The sequence below is a fragment of the Penicilliopsis zonata genome, assembly GCF_001890105.1.
Source record: "Penicilliopsis zonata CBS 506.65 unplaced genomic scaffold ASPZOscaffold_3, whole genome shotgun sequence".
NCBI lineage: Eukaryota > Fungi > Ascomycota > Eurotiomycetes > Eurotiales > Aspergillaceae > Penicilliopsis > Penicilliopsis zonata.
This window is the reverse complement of record NW_019208913.1, coordinates 568,109-577,906: the sequence shown is the minus strand read 5'-3', so window position 1 is coordinate 577,906 and position 9,798 is coordinate 568,109. Positions and strand designations below refer to the sequence as shown.

Here is a 9,798-nt window from a genome sequence, read left to right as displayed (position 1 = left end):
TTGCCTTTTCTCTCTCGCCTGCGCGCATCCTAGATAGCAACCATCATCTATCCACACATCTCTTCCGCTTTCTCCAGGCCATCCGTTGCCTGACAAATACTCTTTACTTATAACCAATAAATACTGAGCATTTATCATAAACCTCACTCCTACTATTTAACAATCTATACCTACCTACTATAAATTCTACCAAATAATCCAATAGAAATCCAAGGAGAGAACATGTACTTACTACTCAGGTACTAAATACGTCCGGAAGCAGTTTAGCCCGTGGCAGCATAGCTTAGCTTATCGAGCTGAGCTCTGTCCAGTATCTGGCCTCTGCCTCTTGCCGTGCGCTCAGTCTGCCAAAAACCAATTTAACTAAGTTCGGACGATCCTCAGATTTTTCTCCCTCCCACTTACGACGTACCTCTGTACATACTTACCACACATTAACTTATTATCCCTTTCCACTCTTATTCCATTAATCACATATAATTCGGAATGTCTGAGTCGTTTGAAGAGGGTATCGAGATGCCTGGCATCCCGAAGGAGACCGCGCGCAAGATGGCGCGTCTGGAAGAGGAGTTCAACCGCGTGGAACTGGACCAGCGTAGGTTTTTTTTTTTTTTTTTCATTCCTACAGTATAAAATATATATATCTATCTTATTATGGATTGCTGAATGTGTAGTCCGCGCTTCTGTCCCTCTTCTTCGCCCGCTATACGAGAAGCGCAATGCGCTCATCACCCGCCCGGACGTCGAGGCTGAATTCTGGATCCGGGTGTTCTCGAACGCCCCCGCCGAGATCGACGAGTATATCCTGCCCAGCGATGCGGCGATCCTCAGCACCTGCCTGAAGAACTTGACCATCGAGCGGTTCGAGGTCGACGACAAGGGCCAGGGAGAGCCGCGCAGTCTGCGGTTGACGTTCGAGTTCCGCACCGACGAGGAGAACGCCTTTATCACCGACGCCAAGGTTGTCAAGGACTTCTACTGGCGCCAGCAGGTGACCAAGAACGCCCAGGGCAAGCGCCGCTTCTGGGAGGGCCTGGTCTCCGAGCCCGTCCGGATCAACTGGAAGAAGGGCATGGACCCGACCAAGGGCCTGCTCGACGCTGCCTGTGACCTTGCCGAGGCCGAGAAGAAGCAGCAGCAGAAGAAGAAGGGCGCCGACCGCACCACACTGCCAGAGTTCGAGAAGCTTGTCCGCAAGGTCGCTGAGCTCGAGGCCGCAGCCAACGAGGATGAGGATGAGGAAGACGACGAGGACCCCATGGCCGGCAACAGCCCTGCTGGCGTCAGCTTCTTCGCTCTGTTCGGGTACCGGGGCAGAGACGTCTCCGCCGAACAGTCCAAGGAGGCCGAAAAGGACGAGGAGGAGAGATGGGCTAAGATTGCCAAGGGTGAAGAGCCTGAGGATGAGGACGAGGATGATGACGATGACGAGGAGGATGAGGATGTCGACAGCCTCGAGGATATCGAGATCTTTCCGGATGGCGAGGATGTAGCCACTGCCATCGCCGAGGATCTGTGGCCCAACGCCCTGAAATACTACGGTATGTAACCCATCCATCACAGAAAAATGAAGAAGAGGGAAAGCTGACTTTCCCGTGTGTAGTCGAATCCTATGCGATCGCCGATGATCTCTCGGACGCCGACCTGGAAGACCTGGAAGACTTGGAGGGGGACGAGGATGACGAAGAGGAGGAGTCGCATCCCCGCAAGAAGACCAAGGTTTGAATTGCGCCAAAGAAACAAAAGTGACAAGAAACTCCACGCCCACTATACAATCACAGGACGATCACCAGAATGAGTAATAGAACGAGAACGAAAATGAGGACGACAATGCAAAACGAAGACATTGTATCTATCAATTAGCTTTTTTACTTTGATAGGAGAATGGGTTTCGGGGTTTTTTTTTTCTTTCTTTCTCTTACCTTCGTTCTTCCGTATAATATGCTGTAACCTTGCCGCCCCGTTCTGCAACTTCCCACCCACTCGATCGGCCAGCGTGTCCACCTCTTCAATCATGCCGGCCTGATCTTCCAGCTCACGGCCCATATCATCTGCCTGCTGGCGTAGATTGCCCACCGTCCGAAACACCCCGTCCAGCTGCTCATCCTGTTCCTGCATCAGCTCCATCTGGCGCTGCTGTTCCAGTTCCGCATAGTAATCGTCCCCTCGCCCTCCTTCATCATCGTCATCTCCAGCCGTGGGCGACAGGAATGCATCAAAGTCTGCGGGATTCGGTAACCCCGCGGCCCCCGTCGCTCCTCCTCCTCCTCCTCCCCCTCCCTGTGCCCGTCCCATGACGGCGGTCGAAACCGCTCTCTGCAGCTCCCCGCGCATCTGTTCAATCTCATCGCCCACATCATCGACGAGTTTCCGTCGGCGTTGCACTTCTTCCAGTTCCAATCCATACCGGTAGGGATCGAGTTCGATGGCGCGCACACTTTCCACCAGGTCGTCTAGATCGGCCGTCAGGTCGGCCAGCGTCGATTCGAGCTCGGTCCGCGCTTGTTGTAGTTCAGGGTTGTTGGGCGATTTGGCGAGCGACCGGATTCGAAGGTACGATGAGAAAAGCGGGCGAGCGCTTTGTAAGGTTGATAAAACGTCCCTTTATCATTCGTTTTCTCCTCAGCTTTTGGTTCTCTTTCTCCTCTCTCTCTCTCTCTCTCTCTCTCTCTTGGGGCCACCACTTACGCCTGCACCTGGAGGAACGGGTCGAGGTTGTCCATAATGAAGAATTTCGCGGGTGATATTATATCCTGACAGAGCTCATCTCAAACTATGAGATGGGATGAGTGTGTTGAAGCAGCTGTTGCCTGATGTTCTGGACAGGGAGGTCTTTCTTATCTGGATTGCTCTTGTTGACACACGGCGCCAGGCCGGATGAGGCTTGGCGTCCACTTCCGACTCTAGAGACGTCATTTCCAACTCAGGTGAAGTTCTCTCCATACAAGAAAGAACCTCAATATACAATTTTATACGGTGAAAATCGCCTAAATTAATGAATTCGACTATCCTTGGCCAAAAATAATCAAGAAACGGTCAAACAATAGGAAAACTAAGCATTGGAGGCCCCAATTTCCCCGTCATCCAATTTGAAATAAAAATATCGCCAAGCAGTCGATGCTCAATAACATTTTCAGGATGATCACCTGCATGTAAACCTTTAGGGCTGGTGAAAGGAGAAAGAGAAACAAGGGATCTGTTAAACTTGTCAGCTCAGAGGCTTCAGCTGGGAACATGTTCAGAGCATACCTTTACTACAACCTAGTAGTAGTTAGTAGGATGTAGAGCGGTTACCTCGGTTTATTTTCAGTCGTCTGGGATACGCCTGATCCTGCTTCTGATGCAAAAGATACATCAATATCTTTAACTTCATTTGGTGCACCCCCCGTGTCCTTCCCATGATCACTGAATGTACGTTGAGGGAGCGATACATTATGTTTCCCGGCAGCCCCTGGCCTCTCCATGCCTTCAGACAGTCTTGAACGGCTTCGATGAATGGACAGGGCTCGGATCTAGAGCTTTTATTTCCTGAAATGCAACAGTTTCCTTTACCAAGAATCAATTCTTGCATGGACTCGGGAGACTGCCGCAACAAAAACCAGTGGATCACACTAAACTCGCCGATGGGATCACCAAACCAGTCGGTCGGCTCATGCCTCCTGAACATCTTGCGCAACAACTGGCGTAGCGTCCGGAGAGCCACCTGAAGATTTACATCACGGATTTGGCCGATGTATCGTCTGAAATTCAGGCGAGTCTCAGCGATAGTGTCATGATACGCCCACCAATGATCGAAAGAGGTTCCAATAGTAGGCCGAAACAATCTGCTATAAGCACAAAGTTTTGGGCTAATGAATTCTCTATAAATCTTGTATAAGGTTTCTTGAGTTTCTGGCGGCCGCTGCCGGAGTCGGGCACAGGTTTGTGCTGTAGGCTGTATCTCGTTTCTCCTCCAGCGAATATCGACATCTTTGGCAATATCTACCATATGCCAGAGAACATACAGACCATCAAGGATAGAGATTTCGAGAAGCTTTTCGAAGAATAGAGCGTCTTTCAGGTTGGATGTGTTGTCTGTACGGCATGTAGACACCATGAGGTGCTGTGCAAGTTCTTCTGAAATGAGGGAACGCGGGAGAAATCGAACCAATGACTTGAAAGTCAAAACATCATGGAGCTTGCCGGTGTAAGGGCTCACAACAAGAATAGGGTTCATGGACACCTTGTCATGCGTTCGTAAGATGAAGCGACAGATATGCACCTCGAAGGCCTTGATGGTATAACTCGTCTCCTTGTTTACTCGCAAAAGCGCAGGAATGTCGGTGACTTCGCCACAGACGACAATTTGGATAAGAATATCAGGAATAACTCCGAGGAGCTGCATCTTTTGGAGCAGTTCAAAAGCGAGTATCGTATGAGGCAGTTGAAGCTAATAAATTGTTGTTGTAAGAATAAGATCTGACAAGGTAAACGAGTGTGGTGAACTGCTGGAAGAGCGTTGTGATCAAGGTAAAGCGATTGTATATGATAAAGGAGGCATGGAATGGCTAAAGAAAAGAGTTCCTAGGGATGGCATTAGCTGGATCCCTATGAATCAGGCTTGCAAGGTTGCCATTGCCAACGTGAGTTGTCATCATCGCTCCTTCCCTCACTCTTCGAGATGAGCTGGAGAGAGGTTTCGTAGATACCGACTCGTGTCTTCCTGGATATCGAAATGCTCTTGACAAATCAATAGAAGAGCTTTTTCATTAGAACTTTGACTAACCTATGCGCATGTGGCATACCTAGGTAGTTATCTGCCAACCCATTGGAATGGTATAAGTGAGCATTGCGCTGTACATCAAGGAAGCATCACGGCTTGATAGAGACAAGAACGACATGCCTATTTTTGAGAAATTCGGCCACTTTATCTTCTTCATAGAAATGAATGTGCCTCACGTGAGTTGGTCATCTGGTCAGTGGTCAGAGATGGTCATCGCCATCGGGAAGCCCTATCTTTATGCCCTAATCACCCTTTCAGGAAGCCCACGTGTATCACCTTAGTCCAGCCATCTCTTTTACTCGGTGAGAACCAGAGAGTATTTCTTCAACTGCCCGCATCCTCTGAAGCTGATGGTTAATATCAAAAAGAGATATAAATACCAGGGCCCTTGAATGAACACAGAGAATTTCGATGCCTCAGGCACACAAGTCCTATCTTGGTGGGGGGATTCCTTGGAAATTTTTTCTGATAAGAATTTATCGCTCCAACACCCCGCAATCAATCGTGCCTTTCCCTCCCCTGAGAGTCTCAGAGACGTTCACGGCGTGATACGCGATCGGCGGGTTTATTTCTTTTGCCATTGAGCTATCGATTTGACGACCGCAAGACGCATGACACGGAAAGACCCCCTCCCACTCGGTCCAGAGTGGACAGATCCGGATTCCTACGTTGACGCGCTTCTGGCCTTCGCGACCTCCGATGATCTGTTCAGGAACCTGTGTGGTGGTGTGCATATATTGGACTTTCTGACACGAGAACCGAGTGTCTACACGACTCTATTACAGGATGATTGGCGGGATTTCTTCGAAGAACATGATATTCACGATATACTACACCTCCTCTTGAGAGAGGATGTAGGTCAGCTCAGGCAACAGCAAGAATCCTCGGCACTCAATGGTCACACAGCTGTAGGGACATGGAGAGGCGGCCCTTTGCCGCCCATCAGTCTTCTTGACTACATTAGCAATATCCGGAGGCTGAGTCTGCGACGAGACTTCACCCCTGTCGACTTCAGGCAGGGTACTATCCCACCGCGACTCGCCATTGGTATGAAGACGAAGAAGTTACATGAAGTCGAGAACTTCTCACACTATGTCGACCAACTGTGCGGGCAAGTGGCAGAGCTGCGAGGGGAAGATGTTTCCCATGTGGTGGATTTTGGGTCTGGTCAAAACTATCTCGGACGGACCCTGGCCAACTCCTACAACAAGCACATAATTGCTATTGAACGCGAACACCAGCATATGCGTGGTGCCAATCGGTTTGACCAACATGCCCTTGGTATTAAAAAGGAGGTAATTTGGCAAAACAATGAGGGAAAATGTGAGGACTGCGACGAGCGTCCAACACAGAAATCACAGTCTCCGGTCCGGGCAGAAGAGAGCGCAACGGACTCCACAACTACCGCAAAGGATTCAGCGGTACCAAATGATTCAGACTTTACTGTTATCAATGTTTTCCGGGGTGTCGATATAGATCCGGAGGATTTCACGCCCTCTCCGCGCCCTCGCAAGAAGGGCGTACCAGCAAGTGAGCAACCGCCAAGAGAGGTGCGAGGCGCGATAGACTACATCGAGCATAACATCAAGGATGGGTATCTGGAGCCTATCATCAAGCACATTATGGAGCCATCTACCAGCGCAGTCGCAGGTGATTCTTCTCAAGAGGCCACCGTCGTAATAAGTGACGGGAAGGCAGTCGATGCCAGATGTATGGTTGTCTCCCTTCATTCATGTGGCAATCTCGTCCATCATGGGATTCGGTCCCTAGTCCTGAACCCTTCCGTGGTCGCCGTTGCCATGATCGGCTGTTGCTACAATCTCATGACAGAACGACTTGGTCCCATCACATGGAAACTACCGATTCTCCGTTCTCTCCATCCACGTCTGCAGGAGACTTCACGAGCCTATGATCCCCATGGCTTCCCCATGTCGCAACGCATGGAGAACTTTGCCCATGAGGGAGGCACAGGTGTGAAATTGAACATCACTGCTCGAAGTATGGCAGTCCAGGCACCCTACAACTGGGGGCGAGAAGACAGTGAGAGTTTCTTCACCCGTCACTACTATCGTGCCCTACTGCAGCGCATTCTCGTAGACAAGGAAATAATTCCAAGGCCTGTCAATGCACGCAGCCTCTATGAGCCTGAGCAGGCAGAGATCGAGGCCACCGGCCCCCCGCTGATTGTTGGGTCTCTTCGCAAAGCGGCTTTTACCTCGTTTCCTGCGTATGTACGTGCTGCCGTTTCACGATTATGTCGTGATGCACACTACGGGGCCAAGGTCCAGGAGAGGTTGGCAAACATCACTGATGAAGAACTGGAACGCTACGTCCAAGAGTACGCCCCCACAAAAAAGCATCTCAGTGTCACCTGGAGCTTGATGGCACTTAGCGCCTCGGTTATTGAAGCCATCATTGTCGTCGACCGATGGCAATTCCTCCGTGAGCATGAATCCGTCAAGGATTGCTGGGTTGAGCCGGTTTTCGCCTACAAGGAGAGTCCCCGGAACTTGGCCGTCATCGGAATCAAGAAATAAGCCATTCATTCAATCGCCGATTTTTCTAGAACCATCAATCTCTATAATCAACGACAACCTTTCTCTCCTCCCCAAACCTGATACCGGGGTACAAGGGAATCGGAATTGGTTCTGATGTCTCTCGGTGTTCAAATAATTCTAGCACCGCACCTTCTAGTCCGGCAGCCAGCATATATTAAATCGTACGATCTTGGACGAATCATATGATGATTTTGGATCAAATACCCCAAGGTCAACAACCTGGTTGGCCTGGTTTATACTTCCTGTGCTCTCAGCTGGCTAAAATTCCGGTAGTAAATATAAACGCCCATCCCTTATCGGAGTAAAGTCGGAGATACCATCCCATTTGAAGTCATCTAGTCCGTGGTCTAGCGTGGGACAGACGAATAAGTTTGGGTTTTTGATTACCCAATGTTCTTGAAGATGCAGATCCCTGCCAGACGAAGAGAAGCTTTGGGCCATCTGCGGGGATTTAGATGCCTGGAGGCTTCGCTTAGAAAACTGGCGAAGCGACGTATTCCGGGAAAAGCACAATACTAGAGGGGTATTTGCCGGTGATGACATATATACGGAGCAAGTGCCTAGTACTTAAGGTGGGTAGAAAGCAGCTCTATGAATTTGCTTAGATTTGACTAGTAGTTACTAGATCGTGACACGGAGGGCATCAAGATGTTCATCCTAAAGGGAATGATAGCGGCAGGTCTCCTCGCAGCGTGGTGCGTGGACGCTTATCCTTCGCCGTTATCGTCATCGGTGGAAGATGAATCTGCCTTGCAGGTCCATACTAGCTATGGCGACCTGCTTGGTGCTGTTTCCGAATACAATGACGAGGTCATCGCCTTTAAGGGCATTCCCTATGCCGCACCGCCGACAGGTCCTCGACGATGGCGACCACCAGCTCCCATGGAGCCATGGACAGGTGTGCGAAACGCGACAGAGTTTGGGATTCAGTGTCCTCAGTACAACGATACCATGACGCTTTGGACGACGGGCTCGACCCAAATGAGCGAGGATTGCTTGTTCATGAACATCTGGGTTCCTGCCAACCGCAAGGGCGATGAGAAGCTGCCAGTATACTTCTGGATGCACGGCGGACGGTTCATTCAAGGCTCAGGGGCTGTGGTGACATATGATGGCTCTGGACTAGCGGCGCACGATGTTATTGTCGTGACGGTCAATTACCGGCTAGGGCCCCTGGGTTTCCTTGCTCACCCTGAGCTGTCTGCAGAATCGGAGACCAACAGTTCCGGCAACTACGGCGCGTTGGACCTAATTTACGCGTTGAACTGGGTGAAGGAGGAGATCGCTGCGTTTGGTGGGGACCCTGACTCCATCACGGTCGGGGGTCAGTCATCTGGGTCTTCCTGCTCTCTGGATATGATGTACAGCCCGCTGGCGCACGGTTTGGCCAAGGGCATCGTGGTCGAGAGCGGCACCCGTGCCCCCCACGATCCGATGACCGGCAGTCTTGCAACCAGCTACCGACTCCAAGACCAGGCCGAGGCCGATGGGGTTCGTTTCATGGCTGAGATGAATGTCACCACGCTGGAGGAACTGCGGAATGTCCCGTTCGATACACTGCTGATCTACGACCAGGAAGACGACACCACCTACTCTGATACCCGGTTCGAAAACTCGAGCATCTTCTTTCTCGACCCACCGATCTGGCGACCAGTACTGGACGGGCACTTTCTGCCCTCCACGTACGGCGAGCTGCTGGAGACCGGCCGCCACGCCAACGTCCCCATCCTGGCCGGATACAACCTTGACGAGGCCGGGGCGAAGCTGAGCCCAGGTCTGACGTTGGACACGTTCCGGTCCAACTTTACGGCCATCATGGGCAACCTGTCGAGCGAGTTCTTCTCTCTGTACCCGGCCGAGAACGACGCGCAGGCCAACAACGCCAGCAACCGCTTCTGGCAGGCCTTCAGCCGGACCTCGCAGTGGAAGTGGGCGCGGGACTATGCCCTGGGTGGCGCCTCTGCCGACACCTTTCTGTACTTCTGGACTCACACACCTCCGGACTGGACCCTAGGCGCCTCCCACGGTACGGAGATGTACTACGTGTTCAACAATATTCCTTACACCCAGCCCAGCGCGGCGTGGACGGCGACCGACTATGCCATCGAGAAACGGATGGTCCAGTACTGGTTGAATTTCATCAAGGATAGCGACCCCAACGGCTCTAACCTGCCCTATTGGCCGGCAACCAGCGAGGATCCCTTGAACATGTGGCTGGGGGATGCCTGGGGCCCTGGGGAGGTCGCAGACCCGGTCGAGATGAAGCTGATTTGGGAGTACTTGAAGCAGTTCGAACAGTGGTAGAAAAACTAGTAAAGATTAATCAGACCTCATCGATTTTTTCTTCCTTCACTTGAAATTGAATCAGCTGCCCTCTAGATAATAAGAAACTTGTTTATTTTGTAGTGAAAAATAATCCCTTCTAATAAATAGTCGCCGTACTAGACAGACTCACCGGGTTCCGCGGACTCCGGGCGA

General features: G+C 51.1%; 4 protein-coding genes across 4 annotated transcripts; 3 read left to right on the top strand and 1 right to left on the bottom strand.

The window, feature by feature from the left end:
• The first annotated feature begins 59 nt into the window (after positions 1 to 59).
• ASPZODRAFT_129315 (hypothetical protein) lies at positions 60 to 1,737 on the top strand. Its single transcript, XM_022722240.1, has 3 exons — positions 60 to 595; positions 675 to 1,541; positions 1,604 to 1,737. Exons 1-3 carry the CDS (start codon positions 487 to 489, stop codon positions 1,723 to 1,725), a joined length of 1,098 nt encoding a protein of 365 aa, XP_022583478.1. The 5' UTR covers positions 60 to 486; the 3' UTR covers positions 1,726 to 1,737.
• On the bottom strand, positions 1,604 to 2,929 carry ASPZODRAFT_129314 (hypothetical protein). Its single transcript, XM_022722239.1, has 3 exons — positions 2,689 to 2,929; positions 1,923 to 2,602; positions 1,604 to 1,852 (listed from the first exon to the last, which is right to left on the bottom strand). Exons 1-3 carry the CDS (start codon positions 2,721 to 2,723, stop codon positions 1,776 to 1,778), a joined length of 792 nt encoding a protein of 263 aa, XP_022583477.1. The 5' UTR covers positions 2,724 to 2,929; the 3' UTR covers positions 1,604 to 1,775.
• Positions 2,930 to 3,462: 533 nt separating this feature from the next.
• ASPZODRAFT_149939 (hypothetical protein) lies at positions 3,463 to 7,299 on the top strand (the record flags this gene model as incomplete). The annotated part of the gene is made up of 2 exons (XM_022725549.1): positions 3,463 to 3,475; positions 5,387 to 7,299. The coding sequence occupies 2 exons, from the start codon at positions 3,463 to 3,465 to the stop codon at positions 7,297 to 7,299; spliced, it is 1,926 nt and encodes a 641-aa protein (XP_022583476.1).
• A 687-nt stretch (positions 7,300 to 7,986) lies between these two features.
• On the top strand, positions 7,987 to 9,624 carry ASPZODRAFT_60694 (hypothetical protein; the record flags this gene model as incomplete). Its single annotated transcript, XM_022728938.1, has 1 exon — positions 7,987 to 9,624. One exon carries the CDS (start codon positions 7,987 to 7,989, stop codon positions 9,622 to 9,624), a length of 1,638 nt encoding a protein of 545 aa, XP_022583475.1.
• Between the last annotated feature and the right edge of the window lie 174 nt (positions 9,625 to 9,798).

What these genes read in the sequence shown, in the direction of transcription:
- ASPZODRAFT_129315 (XM_022722240.1), top strand. Translation starts at nt 487, where the DNA reads ATGTCTGAGTCGTTTGAAGAGGGTATCGAGATGCCTGGCATCCCGAAG. An exon ending in CCGCGTGGAACTGGACCAGC is followed by an intron (nt 596 to 674) that starts GTAGGTTTTTTT and finishes CTGAATGTGTAG; the next exon opens with TCCGCGCTTCTGTCCCTCTT. An exon ending in CAACGCCCTGAAATACTACG is followed by an intron (nt 1,542 to 1,603) that starts GTATGTAACCCA and finishes TCCCGTGTGTAG; the next exon opens with TCGAATCCTATGCGATCGCC.
- ASPZODRAFT_129314 (XM_022722239.1), bottom strand. Translation starts at nt 2,723, where the DNA reads ATGGACAACCTCGACCCGTTCCTCCAGGTGCAGGC. An exon ending in CCGTTCCTCCAGGTGCAGGC is followed by an intron (nt 2,603 to 2,688) that starts GTAAGTGGTGGC and finishes CGAATGATAAAG; the next exon opens with GGACGTTTTATCAACCTTAC. An exon ending in TATTATACGGAAGAACGAAG is followed by an intron (nt 1,853 to 1,922) that starts GTAAGAGAAAGA and finishes GCTAATTGATAG; the next exon opens with ATACAATGTCTTCGTTTTGC.